The 23,933-nt window shown below is 39.5% G+C and overlaps 1 protein-coding gene across 1 annotated transcript in view; it reads left to right on the top strand.

The window, feature by feature from the left end:
• The first annotated feature begins 2,085 nt into the window (after positions 1 to 2,085).
• Positions 2,086 to 23,933, top strand: part of LOC149289748 (spermine synthase-like) — a 46,946-nt gene continuing 25,098 nt past the window's right edge. Inside the window, exons 1-8 of the mRNA XM_089490263.1 lie at positions 2,086 to 2,497; positions 5,179 to 5,308; positions 14,759 to 14,849; positions 15,283 to 15,347; positions 17,663 to 17,838; positions 18,700 to 18,854; positions 20,021 to 20,110; positions 20,839 to 20,953. Of these exons, the coding sequence (XP_089346389.1) occupies positions 2,086 to 2,497; positions 5,179 to 5,308; positions 14,759 to 14,849; positions 15,283 to 15,347; positions 17,663 to 17,838; positions 18,700 to 18,854; positions 20,021 to 20,110; positions 20,839 to 20,953 (1,234 nt within the window). The remainder of the gene's footprint in view (positions 2,498 to 5,178; positions 5,309 to 14,758; positions 14,850 to 15,282; positions 15,348 to 17,662; positions 17,839 to 18,699; positions 18,855 to 20,020; positions 20,111 to 20,838; positions 20,954 to 23,933) is intronic.

Genomic DNA, 23,933 nt, shown 5'->3' with positions numbered 1-23,933 from the left:
TAAGGCAAATAAAATCATGGGGTGCATCAAAAGGGGCATAGATGCCCACGACAAGGAAATAATTCTACCCCTGTACAAGTCACTAGTCAGACCACACATGGAATACTGTGTACAGTACTGGGCACCAGTGTACAAGAAAGATATAGTGGAGCTGGAGAGGGTTCAAAGACGGGCAACCAGAGTAATAAGGGGAATGGGAGGACTACAGTACCCAGAAAGATTATCAGAATTGGGGTTATTTAGTTTGGAAAAAAGACGGCTTAGGGGGGACTTAATAACTATGTATAAATATATAAGGGGACAGTACAGAGATCACTCCCAGGACCTATTTATACCCAGGACTGTATCTATAACAAGGGGACATCCTCTACGGCTGGAGGAAAGAAGGTTTCTACACCAGCACAGACGGGGGTTCTTTACAGTAAGAGCGGTGAGATTATGGAACTCTCTGCCAGAGGAAGTGGTGATGGTAAACTCAATAAAAGAGTTCAAAAGGAGCCTGGACGTGTTTCTTGAAAGCAATAATATTACAAGTTATGGATATTAGATTAATAGGGACAGAACGTTGATCCAGGGATTTATTCTGATTGCCATATTTGGAGTCGGGAAGGAATTTTCCCCCTGGTATGGGGCAATTGGCATCTGCTTCATAAGGGTTTTTTGCCTTCCTCTGGATCAACACAGTAGGGACACAATATGTATATAGGTTGAACTTGATGGACTTTGGTCTTTTTTCAACCTTATGAACTATGTTACTATGTTACTATGAGTGATATTGTGTAATAGAAAAAAAAAAAAAAAAAAAAAAAAAAAAAGAAGAACAAACTAATAATATGTAATATATAACATCAACTCTCCAGAATCGTGACAGAGGATTTTAGTTTAATAAGCCCCAGTTGTTTAACTTCAATTTCAGCTGTTCTGGGTCTAAGCAGGTATAAATTTTTTCTTTGTATGTAAATCGGATTTTTATAGGAAAACCCCATACATATGGTATATTATTTTCTCTTAAACATGCTGTATATTCAGCAAATTTCTTCCTATTCAGTCTTGTAGTTTGTGAAAGATCTGGAAAAGTAGTTAAGGAAGCAAACTTTTTATTTTTTTGTTGGTTCTTCCTCCATTCTTTAAGAAATTGATCTTTTATCGATAGATTAGAAAAGGTAACAATAATATCTCTTTCGATATCCTTTCGTTTTAGATTAAAGGGAATAGGAAGTCTATAGGCATTTTCAATTGGTAGCGGGCCAGAGTTTTTAAGATCTATATACGTTGCTAAAAATTCTTTCATATACTGTTCAAGATAAGTTATTTCCTCTGGGACTCCTCTAATTCTCAAGTTTTTCCTTTTAGAGCTATCTTCTAAATCAGCCAGTTTATATTCCATTTTCTTAATCTCCGTATTTAAATTTCCATTTTGAATTTTTAAGTCTTTAACTGTTGATTGTAATAAGGAAATCTCTTCATTGTGGTGCAGGAGTGTTGATTTTAAAGTAGATATCTCTTCTTTATAGTCTCTAAGGTTGTTATCTAAATCGGACTTTATTTTCAGATATAATGACTCCAGAGCCACTACTAGATCTTTTTGAGATATATAGGCTTGTTGAGGAAAATCTGTTTCTTCCAAACCGTGATCTAACAAGGATTTATCCGGTGAGTCAGAAAGGCTTCTTTGGCTGCGAGGAGAATAAAAAGTACTAATAGATTGCGGTTTTTTGGATTTATTAATATTCTTTGATTTATCGCCTTTATCCATTTTGTCTATTCTCTCAGTCTTATCATTCTTAGGTGGCATAGTGAATTATATCACTTCAATGATGGATTCTTCCGGCTTTTGTTTTAATGATAATACCAAATATAAGATATACCAGATTTCATTCAGTATTCTTACATTCTAAGATCGATCAGCATGTTCAAGCATGTTCAAGTTATTAAGATTAATAGCTTGTAATACATCAAAAAAAAAGTCCAGCATAAAAAAACACAGAAAAATTAATATATATATAAAAAAAAAATAATAATATGTTTTCCTATCAAATCATCAAATCTTCATATTCTTTATTTAGATATACTTGCTGTGCACTGATGGGGCCTAGACCCATATGTTTGGTCTGCTATGGTCTGGTGTGGTGCCGCTATGCAGCTCTGCAGATCTTGTACCAGGTTTCTGGGCCTATCCTTAATAAAATCTCCCGCTTTGCGAGGCACGGATCACGATTCCCGGTATCCACTCCTCGAATTCCGGGTTCCGAGAGCTCAGGGGGTCCACCTCCTGATTCCCGAGGGGTCCTCTCCCGGGCTCTCAAAGTTCCGATGGTCCGTTCCCGGATCACGAGACTCAGCTCCCGGGTATCGGTCTCCCAGTTCCGGGGATCAGCTCCCAGTCGGGTGGTCCCCGAGTTCAATTGTCGGGTCCCGCTATACGGGATACTAACTCCGGGTTGGAGGACAACAGGGCAGTTCCCGGGTCTCGGTTCGCGGGGATTCAGGCGCTCAGGTAGGTAAACCTCCGCCAAACATGCAGCTCAAAGCCCGGGACACGCCCCTCGTAGACGCGTACGTCCTACGTCATTCGCATCATCCCCCTGGCGTCCCAGGTTTTTTTCTTTAGACTGCAGACTGAGACAAAAAAAAAACTCCTCTGTGTTTATAAAGTATAAAGGTACAAGTATTTTTGAGGCTGTTGTGTGCCATTGTGTGCCCTGCCTGTTTGCTTGGTGTAATTACAATTTGGCAGTAAGAAAAAAACAAACGTTTTTAATGTCCAGACTTGACTTGTTCCAGCTATTATTAGTAAGAGAAGCCTAACTTTTAGAGGATATGTGTAATATTAGTGATAGAGGAAATTTGAAGATGAAGCTGGATTTTGATTTACTTTGTACATGTGTGTTTTGTTCCATAATACAGAACGCACAGAATGAAACATACAATAGTCCTTTGTTTCCATATAATTGTACTATACAGCTCTTTGGGTGGTGGTAGACATTCTCATAAGAAACATCTCTATACTATAGGTCTCCTACTTGACATAAAGGTGACTGTACAACAAGCAAAGGATGAGGGATGAAAACGGAGATGGATAGCTGTCCGTTTATTAATAATAATAGCATGTTACAGAAGGATTTAAGTGCATATACACATTTTCAAAAGTGTGCACTATATATATAAATTTGATTTTAATGATTTACTCTTTTTCATCTGATACGTTAGTAATCTTACATCTCCCAGTTGAGTATACTAAATACAAATATGTAATTCTCTATTATAAAGTATGTGTATATCATAGGAGGAGGATGGAGAAGAATGTGAATGATTAGTCTTCCACATTTGGGTCTATTTAAGGGGTCAGCAGATTTAAGGGTTAAGTGACCAGACTCGACTAAGGTTGCATGTTCTCACATCAAAACGCCTTACAAACATACTTGTTATTCACTTACACTCAAGGTCACTGTGACCCGTTTTAAGCAAGGAGGCTTATGTTTAGGGCTGCAACTAACGATTATTTTATCGGATAAAAAAAAACAATATGCAAATTTTTTGTTTATTTAAAATAATTTAATGAACTGGATGTTAAAAAACAACTTAAAATTTACATTAACATTCTTATTTTGTTATGATGTAATAAAAAAACAATATTTTCAAAGTACAAAAACCCAAACACAATATTTATGAAACAAAATAACCCCAAACATTCTGAAAAGCGGTGGACTATTACTGTTCAAGAAACTTTGCCCCAGCCCTGGTACTTTGCACCCAGCACTTTGCACTTTGCACCCAGCACTTTGCACCCAGCACTTTGCACCCAGCACTTTGCACCCAGCACTTTGCACCCAGCCCTGGCACTTTGCACCCAGCACTTTGCCCCACCCCTGGCACTTTGCACCCAGCACTTTGCACCCGGCACTTTGCACCCAGCCCTGGCACTTTGCACCCAGCACTCAGCACTTTGCCTCACCCCTGGCACTTTGCACCCAGCACTTTGCACCCGGCACTTTGCACCCAGCCCTGGCACTTTGCACCCAGCACTCAGCACTTTGCACCCAGCACTTTGCACCCAGCCCTGGCACTTTGCACCCAGAACTTTGCACCCAGCCCTGGCACTTTGCACCCAGCACTTTGCACTGTGCCCCTGCACCCAGTCTCCAACTCTGCCCTGCCCCCACATTCTGCCCTGCCCCCACACTCACACCCTGCACCCACACTCACACCCTGCACCCACACTCACACCCTGCACCCACTCTGCCCTGCACCCAGTCTCCCACTCTGCCCTGCACCCCCACCCCCACTCTGCACTGCACCCAGTCTCCTGCCCTGCCCCCACACTCACACCCTGCCCTGCACCCCCACCCCCACTCTGCCCTGCACCCCCACCCCCACTCTGCCCTGCACTCAGTCTTCTACCCTGGCCTGCCCCCCCACCCCCACTCTGCCCTGCATCCCCTGAAACCCCACCCCCACCCCCGCGAACCGCTCTGTGCGAATGGAGCCACTCGCACAGAGCGAACCGCTCTGTGCGAACGGAGCCACTCGCACAGAGCGATTCGCACAGACATGAAGAATACTTACCTCCGGAACGCGTCACATCCGTCACGCAGTGCAGAGCGTGTAGCGGAAGCAGGGAACGCTCGCGGAGGTAAGTAAAAGGAGCCAACAACGAATCGATCACTCGATTAATCGATAACGGAAATCGTCGACAACGATTTCCGTTATCGATTATTATCGATTTTATCAATTTGTTGTTTCAGCCCTACTTATGTTTATCTTCCTACCACACCCATTGTACACTGGGGTGGGATGGGGGTGTTAAAATACAATTCAGGGGGTATAGGACTCCACAATATCCCCCTTGTTCAGGAGATGGGGGGTAAATATATAGTAAAATAAACTATGAAAATCACAGACCCCATCCCAGTAGGATGAGGGGTTTAAAAATAAATGAAATACCTTTTGGGGTATCTATGCTGTTAACTCGCTTTAAAAACCCTTTTGGAGAGTCACCATCGCCATCTCATGACTATGACTGTGACTCATGGGGGCCAGGGGAGTAGATTGTAGAAATCATTGTCAAGTGTGTAAACGTAAATAATTGCACTGACTGACTGATGGTGCCGATAAATGTATATATGCCAAGAGCTGTGACAGTTTCCCATTAATAACACATTTTCCTTCCTGTCTTGCTTTCTGTAGCTGATGGAAATGACATCATTAAAGCGCTACAGCCTATTTTTCAAGAGCAAGAAATGACAGAAACGGTGCATAGTTGGGAAGACCATGGTTACCTAGCCACATACACTGCGAAAAACGGGAGGTACGTGTCAATTATCAAAGTATTCAGAGACTCAAACGTCGTTTTATCACATCCACCATGATGCTAAACGGGCTGATGCACCATCAAGCTGCATCGAGCCTAGAAAGGAGTATCTCACACAGCATGGGCTCAGCTCTTACTACCTACCTGCATTGATCCGATGTGATTTTTGTGATCTTGCTCAGGAAAGACTTATGGGAGGCAAAATCAATGTCGCTGAACGATATCCACCACATGCCGCCTTATTTTTTTGGACTGTTTTTTTGCAATTAGGTTGATTATGTCATATATTTAGTCATTGTCTAACCAAAATATAATTTTGTGCTGCAGTGTACAGTATGTCTGGTGCATTGCCTTCTCTTTAACTATGGAAGGGATTAAAGAGACATAATGAATGTGCTGTTACGTCGATATGTGTGTTAACGGGATGGCCACAGTGAGCTTTCTAGGTCATGTTAAAGCCCTGGGGTATTTTCTCATTGAATTGAGCTGTTTCCCATTGAACAGTTCCCTTGATGACGTCAATGAACCATTTAACAGACTGCATTATATAACGCACTTTATCCCTTTGGAACTTGTATGCTCCATATACCAAAATAATTTAATGACTCTCTTTGATATTGAAATTGAAAATGATGGCCTCGTGGTGGGATGAATCATTGGGGGACAAGGAAAATGTTACAGGAATATGTTTGAGCCTCACATGCTTAAGGTTTATTGGGGCTTTGAGATATAAAGGGATGATTAATGAATGGTGATGTTTGATCAACCAGCATTTGCATCACTGATCTGTGTCTGACTGCTAAAACGTGGTTGTGCATAGTTATAAGAATTGCGTTGTGAGATCATTTGAAAGGTGGTGGTGGTTCCCCTTTGATTTAGAAGCATACCTAGGAACCTTCCAGGACTGGAGTGTCTCTTCTATTGCTTCTTATAGGAGTCTGGATAGGTTGTGGCTGTGATCAAGGGCAGGGCTGGCCTTTGTGATGTGGGCAAGGGGTAGGTTGTGGGAAGTTAGTTGCCAAACACCACTCTCTCACCCAGAAATTAAAGATGCTGACCCAGAGCCCTTGGGAAAGTCTTTCTCTGGGCAACTTCAGGTGGAACCCGTTAAGCCCTGAGTTCTGATTTGAAGTGGACTCCGTAGGTTAATTACGTAGGTTAAGCTTAGCATTATGCCCTGCATCATAATTGGGTCAGATGATAAGGAACTAGCCTTGTTAACTAGCTTGTATAATTGTGCATTTGGATTCGTATGAAATGGGCAAACTTAGTTACTTTGTATGAATGTCCATATACAAGGATGGGCCCCAGCAAAGCAAATGAAAATGAGGGAGAAGGCTCTGCATTTTAATTTTCTTTTTGTTGTTTTTTTCCCCTCTCTCCTCACATGTCTCTCTACCTTCTCTGACAACCGCTTTAGTGTCTCTTCTTCTTCATCTTCTCTTTCTTGTTCAAAAGAATGCAAAGGTGTTGTGTCTCAGGTGAACAAACTGCTGAAATTAAGGACGAGCAATGATATTGTGATGACATATTTCCATTACACGGAAGACCAGATGTCCATGCTTGAGAAGATAAACCTTACACAGTGCCTTTCCTGTTTACAAAGAAAAGCTCATCGCCATCTCTATGGTGTTAATTAATAATATATATAAGGGATATTGGTGTCCTTCTTTTCTCACATGAGGACATTGACTATATGTGATATTTAGCCCAAAAATCCCTTGGTGCCAAGATTATATTGTGAGTAATGCTGTGACCGTAACCATAACGCAGGCAGATGACTGAAATGTGCTCAGTAGTAGGAAGCTGCTAACTGAATCAGAGTTGATTTAGGGATTAAACAGCACTTTCCAGTTAATGTTGCACAAGAAAGAAGATCATTGTCCTTAAGTTAAGCTTTCAAAATGTTATCACTTCTGCCAGGTCTAATCAGATCTCCATATAATTAACCATAGAAAAATAACTATGCTGGATATGTTTTCCGAATCATGTTGATTTGTCCATTATATCAATGCTAATCCGGATAAGAACGGACACTCCTAAAACTTGTCTAGTTTAGCAATATGAGCTGCAATCAAGACAAATATGTTGCATTCTAGCAGCCAGCAGCGTTACTGTTGAAATTCAGACAGTTATTTATCAACTGTGTGAAAGGTAAATGCCTTTCTGTTACAAACCTTTTCTTACACAGAAATCACACTGTACTACCACGGGGCCACATAATGCATGTTACGTGACCTCGCTGGGCACTTTGGTTACTGGACTATTTCATGGGGTGCAGCCAAGCAGAGGAGTCCAGCTTCCATGCTCTTCAGAGATCGGGGAAATGGGGCTCCCAATACACCAATATTGGGTGTACCACCTGTTGGTAGTCCCAGCCAGTGCCCCCATGTCCTATAAAACCCTAGGCATCTGGAAGTGCTTTCTTCCGTTTGCTGAGCCCTGCCCTAGGGAGCAGAGGTTTTTAATGGCCATGCATTTCCTTGCTCATCCTGGCCTCTAGCATATCCCGTTTGCCATGAAAACCATATTTCTTCCAGCCTTGAAGATTATCATAGTATTTACAGGGGTGCTGATCAGTTACAAAACATATCTAGCAGCGTAGGTACATAAAACAATCCAGCCAGAATCAACGAGGCTTCTTACAACACCCTCCAATGGTTGACAGGAAAATTGTAATGTAATCTTCATCGAGGGATCATCGAAAATGAGCATCATTAGCATCAAATGGCTTTGCGGTGCGTTGGTGGAGGGTCATACTGGTGCTGATGGACATAGAACTATTCATTTAACATATATATATATATATATATATATATATATATATATATATATATATATATATATTCATATAAAAAATGGAAGTTTAAGTAGATTCAATAAAGATAACAATAACACAAGTAACAGAGTTTTCATTGCAGACTCTTTATTAATATTTACAAGTGTAGTATAATAACAAAAAATTACAATTATATAATCTGATTTAAAATCAATTACTCCATTTAAAAAATATATTTGTAGCACTGAGGTTGTGAAATGGCAGTTGGGTTTTTAAAGCGCTGCATGTCGCCAAATGTTTGATATCCTTTATTTGTTTAATCAGGCTTCTGATTAATGCTTTGGTGAATTTTATTGGAGTTGGTCTTAATTAACTAAACCTCGCTGTGGCACACAGTCAAAAATGAAAGGAATGTGTTTATATTGCACATCTAAGCTTTGTGTTGTCCAAAATTAGGGTTGGATGGATATTGGTGTTGTTTTACACAAAAAAACATTTAAAAAAAAAATAATCATGCAGTCTCCAAGAACAGAAAGTAAAGATAGCTGTCCCAAGGTGAATACATAATTTAGGCGTTTGATTCAGAGCTGGAACCCTTGAGTGCCTGGAGCCTTTATTTATTTTGATCTACTGGGGAGCTGGCCCTTCCTGGCACAGTTCAGCACCAGAGTTCCTTTGGTGTGTGTGCAGATTCCTCATTCTGGTGACCAACATATTGCAAGTGTCACCAGTGTTCAAAGTGACAAAAATCTATATGATATGTCAGATGGATTTCTCTGAAAAACAAGTTTGATTTTTCTCCCATTATATCCTATGGGCATTCACTCAATACTGTCATTCCCCTGTCATTCCATAGAAAACAGATATAATCCCACATAATATGAGTTTTATATCATGGGTGTGTACTAGGGGAGTATATGTGCCAAAGATCTATATGAAATGTCAGAGGGTTTCCTCTAAAAACCAGTTTAATTTTTCTCCCATTATATCCTATGGGCATTCACTCAAAAATGTAATTCACCTGTCATTCCACAGAACACAACTATAATTACACTTAATATGAGTTTTAGAACCTGTAGCTGTATTAGGGAGTATATATGAAAAAAATCTATATGATATGTCAAATGGATTTCTCTGAAAAACAAGTTTGATTTTTCTCCCATTATATCCTATGGGCATTCACTCAATACTGTCATTCACCTGTCATTCCATAGAAAACAACTATAATCCCACATAATCTGAGTTTTAGATCCTGTCTCTGTACTAGGGGAGTATATGTGCCAAAGATCTATGTGATATTTCAGAGGGTTTTGTCTGAAACACAGGTTTGATTTTTCTCCCATTATATCCTATGGGCATTCCATCAATACTGTCATTCACCTGTCATTCTATAGAACACAGCTATAATTCCACTTAATATGAGGTTTAGAACCTATAACTATACTAGGGGAGTATACATGACAAAGATCTATATGATATGTCAGAGGATTTTCTCTAAAAAACAAGTTAAATGTGTCTTAAAACTTTTATTTCAGAATCAATATTCTTTCCCCTTCCATTATAGTCTATGGGCATTCCTCCCCATTATAGTCTATTGCCATTCCATTTTGTCATTCGTTTTAGTATGTCCCGTGAAATTGCAAAACCTTTTGTTTTCTATTTTAGCATAGATTTTTTTCATATTATAATTTTTTTTATAGTGTATAATTTTGTGTGTGTGCAAACATGGTTAAAAAAAACCTCAGGCCATTAGGATGTGAAACCCCTTGATCCTGATAGGGTTAATAAATACAGCATCAAAATATATATTTGTTTGTTTACCATGGTTTTGTTTGAAGATCTAAAGAATTTGAGTGGCAAAACATGCAGAAAATCAGACTAGGGAAAATACTTTGCCATACAACTGTACAGGATTAAAAAGGAGTTAAAGGAAGGAACGTAGTTAGACAGAGTGAAATTAATTTGACTGTTAATCTTGGTTATCTGGCATTGTGCCCTGGATCTGTACCATTATAGATTTGACCTTTTGGCTTGGCATGTCCTTAAGCAGCATTATCTCAGCGCCCTCAGAAAACATTAGGGAGTAGTTTATATATTTATACCAAGCTCATTTTTCACAGAACACAATAATCAGCTTTAAACAGCCAGTTTCTTGGAATCCAAGTTTGCCTATTGTTGCACTGTTCCTGTTGAGCTGAAAATAGGGAAATGATGTACAATATAACAATCTGATCTAATCTTCAAAATATTCTACTGTTTCCAAGGAGTCAAATGCCTTTATACTAACCGGCGCATATTTAGACTGTTTCTGGGTCCTTCGCTATAAAGGACAACACTTGCAATCAGCAAAAAAATAAAATAAAAAAATAGATACTTTTAATAAGAAATGCCCTTAACATATCATAGTTCTAAAGGTCTAATTTAAGGGGAATGGTCACTGACCATTCTTGTAACCAAGCTTGACTGCATCAAGATTATTCAGTCAATTTCATATCCTAAGGTTCTCTTTCTTCTAAGCCACCCTACAAAGAACCAATCAACAGCAATCAGCAACTCAACAGGAGGGATGAGATAATGACCACCTGCCATGCAGATGCAGAGAATATGAAGTTAAAGGGACAGTTTAATGCCCTGTATAGCTAACCAACAAACGATGCTTGTAAGAGTACTTCCTGAGAGTATTTTTAATCCCTTAATGACAATTGCCGGTTCTGGCACGTCATGCACTAACATCCGGTTAGTGACAATTGACGTGCCAGGACCGTCATGACTTTAAACGGGTGCAGAAAGCGATCTACGTTCGCTTTCTGCACCCAAACGGTATTGCTATAATGCCTCATTGATCACCTCCTAAACTTCAATGGTGTCGCTGGAATGCCTCGATCATTGGCCGGCTTCAAAGATACCCGAAATGGCACATGGGAGGAAGAATTACCAGATTTGGAAAAAATGGCTTTGAAATAGCAAAACCCTACCATAATGTGTAGAAAAAAGCAAAAAAAAACCCCATAAAAGCATTGGGTATTTCTAAACTCAGGACGAATAGTAGAATCTATTTAGCAGGTGTTTTTCATTACCTTTTATAGATGAGTAAAAGATTTTTCAACTAAAAGTTAGTCATTTTTTTCTAAATTTTTCACCATATTTTATACTTTTTTTAATAGTAAATAATATGATACAATCAAAACAATGTCATCTAAAGAAAGCACTCCTTGTCCTGAAAAAAACAATATATAAGCTGTGTGGGCTCAGTAAACGGGAAAGAAGAAAATTACAGCTAAACACGAGCAGCGCAGAAATTTTAAAACGGCCATTGTCACGAAGGGTACAGAAAATAAAATCAGCCTTTGTCACGAAGGGGCTAAAGCTGTGGAAAGGATAGCTGGAGTGTTTGTTGAACTCTTTGAGTGCAAGCTATGTATGTTGTACGTATCAAACCAAAAAGAGCCAAAAAAACAACTATGTACCAAGTATTGATCAACTGCCTGGCATGCCTGGTTGCAGATGCCCCTGTCCCCTCCAAACCCATTCACCACAACCAAGAAAAAAAGGAAAACCAAAATGCATAACTATTTAAACAAAACAAAAAATGGAAAGATGAGCTTTTGTTGACTTGTAGTTTCCTGAAGCAGATGGACCAGAAGTGTAAAGAAGTTGGTGTACTCCCCAGCACAGTATTTTCTACTTAGTTCGTGCCTACCCTACACTATATTGTGTACTGTGACCTTCATGGGTTCTGTGTGCAGTCTTACATGCATGTACAACCACCATCTGTTTTTTACGTTTACATTATGGGTAAAAAAAAGGGTTAACAAAAAAGCAATTTAAGTTATTTTTAATATTTAGTTTGGAATAAATGGTGAAATAATGGAGGGGACATTTTGTATATTTACCAATACATCATGTTAAAGGATGCCTGTTTTACCCTAGGCTTTGTATCTGTTAATAGCTTAACATCTCTTGGAAACAAACAAACAAACAATATTAGGGATGCACCGATATGATTTACTGGATATACTGGCCAAAACCGAAAATGACCCCCTACCTAATAAAAATAGATAAATAAAAATAACCACACTTTTATTAAAAGTAACACACCAAAATTGGACAAAAAATGCAATAACATTAATATTAATATATATAATTAATTAACAGCAATTGCACTCCTACCATGCCCAGGCATACCCAGATTCCAGCATGTACTGGCATGACTTAGCATGAAAGGAGTGCGATTACTGTTAACAATTTTATATATATATATATATATATATATATATATATATATATATATATATATATTGTTGTTGAATTTTTCTGTCCAATTTTGGTTAACACACAAATTGGACCAAAAAAATCAACAATAATATATATATATATATATATATTATAACATCAATCATACTCTTATCATGCCAAGGTAGCCAGTACATGCTAAAACCTGGGCATGATAGGAGTGTGATTGCCGTTATCAACAATAATATATATATATATATTTGATATGTTGGCTCCCTATGCCATGCTATCCCCCCCCCTTACACATCCATTCTATCACACACACTCATTCATATACTCATTCATTCCCTTAATCAGGCATACTTGCTCATACACCCTCCCCGCCCTTACCTGAACTGCAGATCTCTCACTTGCAGAATTCTGCAAGGGCCCTGTTGCTTCCCTCTGTGTTGCTGTGCGAGCAACTTCTCTTGTCCCGCCCCAGGGGAAGAAGGAACGGAGAGGAGTCATGTGATGGGCATTCACATGACTTTGCTGGGTTCCTGCTTTTCCTGACCGGTACAAGAGACGCTGGATGCACACTGTGCGGCCAATGCACAGGTAAGCAGCCTGGCCCCTGCGGACGATTATTTTTGGCCGTTTTTTTTTTTTTATATTTCGGCATATTAAAACAGAACTTCAAAAATTGCCATGCACCCCGACGGGAAATTGTGCCCTAACCCCTGACACTCATAGTTAAGATACCTTACCACATGGCTTACCCGTAAAGTTTTATTTTTGCCATAACCATGACAAAAGTGTCATTAAGCTGACTGGTGTTACAATCCAAATTACGTTTGCCATAGTATTAATATTCTAAAGTAGAGAGTGTATTGTATTTTAAGATGAAAGATTCCCCCCCCCCCCCGTTCAGATGCAATGATGGGAGACCTACTCTAATGGAAATATACAGATACATTATTCTGGTAAGTCTTTATAATTATGTTATTATGTTTCTTCAGTTTCTCGTACAGTTTGAGTTTCTCAAGAAGAAAATTAAAATCGAATCTTGCGGTAGGATCAGTTGAACAGGAAATAAGGTTTCTTTGTTCTGCATTTTAATGTTAACATATAACATTTTTTTAAAGGCACTTTACTCCACAAGTTATGTAGGTTTTTCATCCAATGACATGTTCATTTGAGATTGTAGATTGCTATGGCCATGCCGTTATTTTCAGCCGTTTCCTTAGTATGATTTCGATGAGTCCTCCAGGCACTCTGTAGAGGTACTTTCCTTGCCCCTTTTGGCTCCAGGGCACATTTGCCTGTCCAACAGAGTAGTGTTCCTTGGACCAGACAGATGCGACTCTGGACTGAAAGGACATGGAGAATGCTCCCCATACCTGTACATGCCAGTAGCCAATGACAAATTAAATGGGTGTAATGCTGTGTGTTGATGAATAAATGGCATCAGTGAGCCGAAAAATTTTGCTTTAATGATGTCTGGTAAAAATATGGGGATCACTTTAATAGTCATGCATACAAGTCTTGAGATTCGCAGTGTAACCACGTTTTGTTTTTCATCAATTGCTCTTATTATTCTCTCTATATAAATATGTGGTAAAAGTAGTATTAGTTTTCCATGTGAGGTTCAATGTCTTGCATGTAAATGAATGCCAATCATACCAAGTTCTAACTTATCATCTTAAAACCTAATCCTTATTGTGACTCTGGCTATTATTACTCAACTTCCTCATTTAGCAAACACAGCTGATATTCGGTTTTCGTGTTATTGGGCTACAATTTATCTGAATATGTAATATTCAGGCAAATACGGTAATAGAATACTATTTCCATTAGTGGAGTAGATGATGACAATCATGCTACATTCTATGGATCTCAAAATGAAATGCCTTGGGTAGTTTATGTTGACTGAGGGATTAATTGTTGAAATTGATGCTTCTATGAGCTGGTGGGAGAAATATGCCATTAAATGGGAAAGTCAAAGATAAAAACTAATTGCTCCAGTCACGTTCTCTGAAGTGGCCAACGGGCAAGGTAACGCATGAATTCCAAACATGCAAGCTTTATTGCATTGTAATGGACATGGACAGCAGCCGTTGGGTTGAACATCTAGAATTAAAAGGTACGGTCCTACTTATGATGGGTACATGTAACCATGAAAGTAACACCTTTTTGCATGGAAATGTATAGAGGCCTTCCATGCGTTTGCCCTCTTTTGTTGCTGCCATCAAAAGCATCTCTGTGGCTTCTTTTTATGTACCATATTATGTATGTATGTATGTTTGGCAAGGCTGTGTTGGGTTGTTGACTGTCACTTTAGGAATCTGTTCACACCTGAATTCTTGTTAGGCCGGCTTCTGGTTTCATGATTTCTATTTAGTTTATGATGCTTACTGGTTTAATTGATTTGATTTTCCTCATTGTTTTCCTAGTTTTTCTTCAGTAAGAATTTATCCCCACGGTTTAGTGCTCATCGATCTCCAGACTAATGATGAGCCAGATCAAAAGAATTTCGCTCATCAGGTGAGTATATACATGTTTTTGGGTGTTTTTTTGCTACTAATCAATAAAAATTAGAAATTATCTGATTGTCTTTCAGTATTAAAAGTTGTTTTCAGCCGTTTCCTTACAGTTGGACAAAGACTTGTAGAGAAATACACAAAGAAACACGTTCTCTGCAAAGAAATACACACAAAAAGTCACACAAGTTGAGTCTCTCAATCTTGTAATTGATGCAGTTTTCTTGTATATTGTTGCTGCTTTTGCACCAATGATGCATCCTACTTGGTACCGAGATACAATGGAAGATGATAGCTTGTGTACTCCTGACATGTGCTTATCCTACCTTAGTTCATTTATTGAGGATCCCATTGGTTACAAAGAACTCATGTGGCAGTTGGATTTTGTTTTGGTTGTTACATTTTTCTTATCTACTATTTTTTTTGCATTTTCCCAGCTATTAGACCAGATAGAGGAGACAATGAAAGAAACTTTGCACAATAGTATCAAACAGGTGAAACGGTAAGTAGTTTGACTTTCAAGAACACACACTTTCCTTTCGGCCTTGTGTTTGCTTATTTTTTGCATTTAAGCTTCCTTATTTCTTTTTTTAATTTGTTTAACATGACATGTTTTCAAGTTAATATTATTTTTATTGAAATCCACAATTTTGATCTGTCAGAAAAATAATTTCAGTGTTTGTTTTCTGTAGTGTCTTCTGTAGTGTTATCTTGCTTGTGTATCCCTTTTTGTTGGAAGCTGCTTCATGGCAGCAGGGAAGTAATTATGCATGTGAACCTAGGAAGACACATACCGATTTTTAAGAAAATGAACTTACTGGTATTTAATTTTTAAGATGAGAACGTTTTCCATCTCTTTTGCATTTGCAAGTGGCCACTCCACAAATAAGATAAAAACACCGTAAGGCATTTTATTATAATCATGCCTGTTCTGCCTATTTTTCTTGTCAGTGAAATATAAAGTCTTCAAAGTTCTATAGTATAGTATAAAACACACGACTATATGTGTGCACATATGTGTGTGTATGTATGAATGTAAATATATAATTATATAGTATATGTATTATTTGGGCCATGAACTTGTACTGGAAGTTCCTTGTGTTTTATCACCCTCTAGTGGCAACAGAAGGCAATGACTTGTAGCATGAACTGCATTAATTTCATGGAATTCTTATGGAATAGCGGACCTAATATTATCTTTTATTTATATAGCAGCAGCAATTTAGGCTGTGATTTTTACAGAACAGACTAAAACTAACCGATATATTGGGTAAAGAGGGCTCTGCTCGCAACCTTACACTGTAGAGATGATGGGATCAATTGGTTTCTTGCTTTATCTTCTTTGGTTAGGGTTATAGGGGAAAGGGACAGGCAGGACTGGGACTGAAAAGCAGCCCTGGAAACATTTGGAGACCAGCCCCATATAGTTTATCTTGCGGTCGAGCTCTTATACCCACACGCACCCTTTATACATATCTGAGTCACACTATTTGCCGTACAAATAACTATAAAACATTCTTTTTATCACATTATTTGTATTAAAGTGACAGAAAGCAAAAGTGTTAAAAGGCCCTAATAAATGAAATACATTGCACATAATGGAATCAAAACATTTGCTACTGCAAACATTTTTAGATGAAAAAGTTCCATTTTATTCAGTGGAACAAAACAGCGATCACATTATTCTTCACGATATTCTTGTAAGAAACTTTTATTTCTTTATTAATTCATGTAAACTATTTTTTCATATTTAATAAAAGCTATGATTGAGACATTTTTGGTTTTCTTTTTTATATCCTTTTATTTGCCAACCTGCCCCCCCAGTTATGCACATCTGCCCCAGGCTTGCCACTATGCCCCCTGATATGCCTTTTAATCCCCTATATGCCACTCTGCCTCCAGAAATGCCTTATACCCCCTATATGCCACTCTGCCATATAGCCGGTCCGGCTTGCCATATTAAATTTAAAAAAAAAGAAGAATTAAAGTAGTCGGGCGGCCTGGGGGGCAATTGTCCCCCTGCCCAGCCCGCCCCTGGCGCCGAAGGAGGCTTCCAATCCCACTTGCCGCCGCTCAGTGGCTGTTTTCAATGTTAGTTTGCCGGCCGCCCACGGATCTGCCGACCCACCGGGAAATTTCCCGGTATCCCGGTGGGCCAGTCCGGCCCTGGAAAGGGAACATACTAATATGTTTGTGATGTGTCACAGAACTAAATTAAGCTTTCATAAACTGGATTTTCTATTGGAAACCTGTTTGAAATCGAATTACTTTTAATATTGAAATTTGGTTGTGAAGTACCATATTGATATTCTCTTTAAACCTTACTGTATTCCCGAACAATGGATTATTTTGAATTTATTGTACAAGCAGATGTAAAGTCTTGTATTTTCCCTGATATTCTTGTAAAGCTTTTACAAGTGATGAAAATATGGGAAAGATACACTCCACTATTCATATTCTTATATCATACCGTTTTCGGATCTGAGTGCATAGAGGGATACATCCACACATATGGCTCTCTTCATACAGAAAGCGCTGTTCATTTCGGTAGGAATGCCTCGCTGCTAGTGATTGACAACTGTGTTTTCTATTACAGTACTATAGTAATATGAATCCTTTGTTTGGTATGAGATGCCAGACTATCCCTGTAATTAAACAGTTCAGAAAATGGCCAAGAAATCTGTTTTATTACATAATGCAACATTTTATTAGTACCTTTTTTCCCCTTTTCTTAACCAGTGCCTGGTGAGCATTAATGAGATAAATCTGTGTATATAATGTATACTGTACAGTTTGTTTCTTTTCTGTTTTCCTTAGATTACCTGCGCTTGTTAGAGGAGCATCGGTTGACAGATACTGGCCGACAGCCGACGGACGCCTTGTTGAATACGACATTGATGAACTTGTTTACAGTAAAGATTCGCCTTATCAGAATATAAAGATCCTTCACTCTAAGCAGTTTGGAAATATACTTATCCTCAATGGGGATGTTAGTAAGTATTATTGTCTTTAGATTTAAAAAACGATACAAATATACTACATATAGGGTTTTAACAAAAGTTATGAATTCAACTCCTTGACCTCACTTTACATTATGAAGGCCCAACCCCTGTAAGCATTTGCTGCAGGAAGAGCTTGGGTGGCCATTTAAAATACACAGTGTAAGGGGGGCAGTTTACCATCCCTGACAGCCCCCTAAAGAAGCACTGTCATATGCATCCTTTGAAAAGAAACTAGTAAATAATAGACTTTCTGTAGGTAGAAGCTACAACACTGGAGGTACTTGTGTCTTCTGTGGTCTGACAATTCTCACTGCTGATTGGCTGCTTAAATCAGTGGGAGCTCCTTCTGCACATTTGCACAGGGGTTCTCATTAGACTCCCCACAATGTTTGCCGAGTCGGTGCTGAGGCTGACTGGCAGTAAGTGTTCACCCAAATACATCTGCGGCACAGAAAACGGTGGTGGGGTGGGTAAAGGAGCCAATGAGCTGTCAGACTGAGAAAGAATCAAATGGATTGTGCAAAAATTTAAAGGGACCTCACATTCATTAAAGTGCATATTTGAATATATGTATTGTATTAAGCGCTGCGTAAATTGTTGGCGCTATATAAATAAAACATAATAATATTATGTCTTTTTATCTCTGGGAAAACCTGGTAGGTGCAGTACCACACTCTGCCCACCGCCATGGGCTTACTTCAAAGTCTCCTCTCCCGTTAAACTATATATTATACATTATATTATATACAGCTAAGACCTTCTTGCTAGAGCAACCTGCCATAATGAATAGTGAAGTGAGGGGGTTGAAAGTCCTTTGTAACTGACTATACATCTAATGTTTTCTTCTTTTAGACTTGGCAGAAAGCGACCTGCCATATACCCATGCCATTATGGGCAGTGGCAAGGAAGACTACTATGGGAAAGAAGTTTTGATTCTTGGAGGTGGTGATGGAGGCATACTTTATGAGCTGGTCAAACTGAAACCAAAAATGGCTACCATGGTGGAGATATCCTTTCTAATCTGTTTTACTTTTGTATGCTGTTATTTAAAAAAAAAAAAAAAAGAAAATACATTTATTGCATTGACATTCATAAAAAACGGGGGGGGGGGGCATAATTTGCCATACCATTTTTTTTACCACTATCTTTTTTATGATCAAAATGCAAAGTTTGTATCCTGCTGTACATCTTAATATATACTGTAGCCACTTTATATTAGCCGCCCAAGCCATTTCCGTTCTATTTTCTATTAATGGGACAGTCTAGTGCTACATCTAGTGCATTACAGAATCAACGGGGGCACTTTCTGTGTATGCATGCAAGCCTGTTAGGGATAGCTGAGTGGAGGTAGGAATGCATGCTTGCGCTCATCTGTACGCATCTCCAGATACTAGCACTGGGGGTACTGGACAGTATATATTTTTAGAATCTTATTAGACACGCATTTTGTCTGTTAAATGATAATTGTAATTGTTTGGCAGATATTATAAACATAACTTTTCACCCAATGGGGATGGAACTAGTATATTTTTTTGCCTGATGTTATAACTCCTTACCAATGCTTACAAAAGCAACTTACAAAAGAGGAAAAATAACTTGGAGGTGCAGTTCCGCTTACTCTGCGTAATTTGACTTTTGTCACCAAATGCAACATTAGAAATGTAGTTCCTGATACCGTTAGATCTCCAAACCCTTTCCAGAAATTAAGTATAATTTTGTCTCATGATGTTGGCTCAGAACTGGAACGGGAAGTTAAGATGGTTGTGCCCATAATATGGTGGACTTTTAATACATCGCTATATCATTCTTCATCTATTAACACCATTACATTTAATGTATAGAACGAAAATTTTGGGAAAGCCGTTGGGATGATACTATTGTTAGCCCTTGTGTAATCAGACACTGGACCATTGCAGTGTTAGCAAAATACTACTTAATCCAAGAGGAAGTTTAAAGACTAAAAGTGGACCTGCCCCCCAAAATTTCTGTCCTTGTAGTGGCAGAACGAGTGGTGTGAAGAACAGGGGTCATGTGACTAAGTAAACTATCAATTAGGCACAAAATGGCACAACATTCTATTATACTGTATGGGAAATGGAGGTGTTTTTCTGAAGATAAAGTTAAATGAGGCATTTAACATGGAAACAACATTACACCTTAACGTGCTTTAAACATAGACCAAATGGTGATTGACGGATGTAGGAAGTATATGCGAAAGACATGTGGCGACGTGTTAGACAATCTCAAAGGTGACTGTTATCAGGTATGTGGCTGTATGCTATGCATATCTGTTTGCCGGACAACTTATGATAGGACTTGGTAGACCAGTCTCGGCCTGTTGTCTGGCCCAGCAGTGGCCCTATCCCTAGTAAGGGGGATAGGGCCATTCACAGTGACTTCACGACTAGAGGAAAGGTGGGATGTCCATAACTGTCTTTATATAAATATTTAGCAAGTAAAACAAAACAAAAAAATTAAGTTTGACATATCGATCTTTTCTGAATATACCAGTCAGTTCCAGCTTGAAGAATAATCTTGGAATTAATGTTTCACTTGAGACTCCTTGCTTTCTAGGCTTTGCACCCAGCAGAGAAGTAACAGTGGAGATCAGTTCAACTGTAACAAAGTTGCAAAGACTCACATTAGTCTAATGAAAAGCTTCACACTGTATGGGTCTCACTGGGGGCATTAACTGTGCGCAATAGAGATGTCTTAATCATATGAGTATTATTATTTTATACACTTTTATACACTTTTTGAATATGCTGAGACAATTAAAACAATAATTTAATATATACTGGAATCATGGCCACCACCCAAAATTGGCATTCCCTTTGGAGGCAATCTCTGCCTGGATTTTGTTTTGCACAGTTCCACTTGTATTTCTCTTAATTTATTAAAAATGGGATATTTTAAAGTGGTTTAAGTGTTAAATTAATTGGAGATCTGTGACATATTGGATGATCGTTTTGTCATTTCTGCTTCGCTTAGGTTTTAGTTGAAGACTGTGTCCCAATATTGAAGAAGTATGCCAAAGAAGGGCGAATGTTTGATTATGTGATTAATGATCTCACAGCTGTCCCAATCTCCACATCTCCAGAAGAAGGTTTGTAATGAAACCTTGTATATGTGAGTTCTGTTGTTCCTGAGGAACTATGCATGTAATAATTATTACTTATATGTTTTTTATTTATTGATTTGTATAGCTACATCTTATACTGCAGTCATGAGTGGGCAAACAGGACAAGTAGTGCATCACATAACAAAGTGTTAGGTGGGTCCTGCACGATTAGTTGGCCGATTATTTTTTTGATTAATCGGATAAAAAAATTAATGTAAATTTTTCATTTGTTTAAAATAACTGGATGTTAAAAACAAACAGCCTTAACTCTTAACACCCCATCAACCATAACTGCCCCAAAATTAACCCTAAACACCCCATAACTGCCCCTAAATTAACCCCCACCTCCCCTAACTTTCAGCAACCCAAATATTAATTTTATACTCAGTTAGATGAATTGCTGGGCCATGTGGAAGCTATAGGAAATGGGCGGGGCCAATCTTTAGTGTGACTGCAGGGAGGGACTGGTAGAAAGAAGGGGCTTGGCCAATCAGAGTGACTGCAGGGAGGGACTGTAAGTAGTAACTGCTGTGAGTCACACTGAGTGAAATGGATGATAAAACAAGGGTTTTGCTCTGAACTTGCGCAAAATGGCGGCGGTTCCGGGCAAACATTCTCCCCCTTATTGGAACGGGGGAGAGTGTGTGCCCAGAGGCTCCACCCTTTTGCGAAATTCACTGTTCACCGCCATTTTGCGGAAGTTCACCATAAGGTTACTTTGTGTAAAAGAGGCGGATCTTCTGGGCACACCCTCTCACCGTTCCTCCAGTCGGGACAGAGAGTGTGCCTATAAGCTCCACCATTTTGAGAAGGTTCACAGAAGTCGAAAAGGGCGATTTTTGTCTGAAAGGAATGGGCAGGAAATGGAATTCATTGTTCAAAAACAAAATGAAAAACGTGTCCAAATCGTTTTTGGTCCATTGTCACAAGTCTACAAAATAACTAAAAGTCTGCAACTGAAAGTAAACAGGGGTTTACCTTTTCCTATCATCACTACCACCACCACCTTGTAAGTCAGAGAGTGCTGGGGAGAGGAGGGACCATGCTAGTGAGGGCACAGAAAACTGATGAATTATGACGACCACACCTGCTTCAAAAGAGGAAAATTGATCAGTAGATAGGTAATTAAACATTAATATTAATATGCATTCTTCTTTACAAGGGAGTGTCAGGGAAATTAGATTGTCCCGTAAAATCTGATGAAATGTTTTGGTGATAACCTCGGATGGCGTGCCACTAGGTCCAAGTTCCATTCCTGGAGATACTACTGTCCTCAAATGAAAGGTCTCTGTAGACCCCTGATTCGCTATACAGCAGCAGTATAATATGAGTTGCCAGGCATTTCACTGCTCATTAACTTTTACCATGCCTGTTTTATTCCTTCTACTTGATCTGCAGTATTAGTCTGAGTCATTTTTGTGTTTGTACAATAGACATATAACCATTGTTCCATGGCCGCCTTTTTCTTCAGATTAATACCGCGTAATGTGAATTTTATACCCGCCGTCATAGCACGGCTTCCATGTGTGTATCCAGTGCTTCAGGGCGAATGTGGAGAAATTAGTTCCTGGAATTTGCAAACGGTTTGGTTTTATCATGTTTGCTTAGACGTGTGGAAATTTCTTAACAAAATGCTGTTCTGTACTCGGCTGTAAATCACAAGGTTTCATTTCATACATTGTGTTATATAGGAATAATATAATTTCCCTGCCATCCCAGGTAACACTGATGAGAGACTCCTCCTCTGTACCTGAGATAGGGCAGGACTCAAAAGGTTAAAAGGCCCCTCCCCTCCTAGCACCCTCAGTGTTTTTTCCTGCCCTACATCAGGTAGGGAGGACTCGTCTCCCGTTTGTTATTTTTATACGGCTCTAGGTTGAGCCGGTTCTCCCTAGGGCTTAGCCCCCCCGGGTGGGGGTATTCCTGCACCGTAGCCGGATGGCTGGTGCCGCGCTGCCCCGCGCATACTCACCTTGGCTGTGCGGTGGTCCGTCCGGCTTCCTTCCCTCAGCTCCCGCTGGTTCCACTGCCACCGGTGCCTTCTGTATTCTTAGACGCCGGACCGGCGTTTTTCAAGATGGCGTCTCTGCTTCTTCCGGCTAGGATTTCTAGGCATGTCCGGTATGCGTTCCTAGCCTCGTTTTCATGTCAATTCAAAATTTTGGCGCCTAATTTGCTGCTGTTGCAGCTTGTAGCCTGGTATGGAGCTATTTAAGCGGTGTGGTGAGTTGAGAATGGATTGTTATATATTTTTCTAACAGTGCTGTTGCATTCTGTCGGATTCTGTCTGCTCCAGATAATTCTGAGCCTCCCTCTGTTGAGGAGAGACCTAAAAAGGCTTTAGCTAAAACCAAGAATGCGCAGTGTTCTGATTGTCACAGACCTCTGCAGGATTCCAAGAAAAAGCTCTGTTCCGCCTGTCTAAAGTCCGTTGCGGATTCTGAAGCCTCTGGTGGGAGAGAGTTTTTAGCCTTGCTTAAGGAAGAGATGCAGTCCACCTTTTCTGCCTTTCGTCAGTCGGTTCCTGCTCCTTCCCATCTTCCGGCAGTACGGGAACCATCTCTCCTGGGTTACCAGCAGTTCTCTGACTCCGAGTTCGATTACCCTGAGCTGGAGGAGTATTCTTCAGAGGAAGGTGAAATCCGGGAGGAAAGTTCCTTTTTGTTCCCGGTGGAAGAAATTGATACTCTTGTTTCTGCTTTAAAGTCTGCCATGAACTTGGAGGATACAGCGACACCTAAGAGGGATCACTTCTTTTCCGTCTTCTCCAAGCAGTCACCTTCTTTTCCTGTGCACCCTGCTTTATCCGACATCATTAAGCAGGAATGGAACCATCCAGAGAGGAGAGTTAACCTGTCCAGGCGGGTGAAACGCCTTTTTCCGTTTGAGGAGGACTTTGCCAAATTTTGTGCAACCTTGCCGCTGGAGGATGGCTCTCATTTTTCGGATCTAATGGAAAAGAAGG

Source organism: Sceloporus occidentalis, unplaced genomic scaffold (genome assembly GCF_023333645.1).
Source record: "Sceloporus occidentalis isolate IW3139 unplaced genomic scaffold, rSceOcc1.0.p SCAF_43, whole genome shotgun sequence".
NCBI lineage: Eukaryota > Metazoa > Chordata > Lepidosauria > Squamata > Phrynosomatidae > Sceloporus > Sceloporus occidentalis.
The sequence above is the reverse complement of the archived record's forward strand: the minus strand, read 5'-3'. Positions and strand labels throughout refer to the sequence as shown.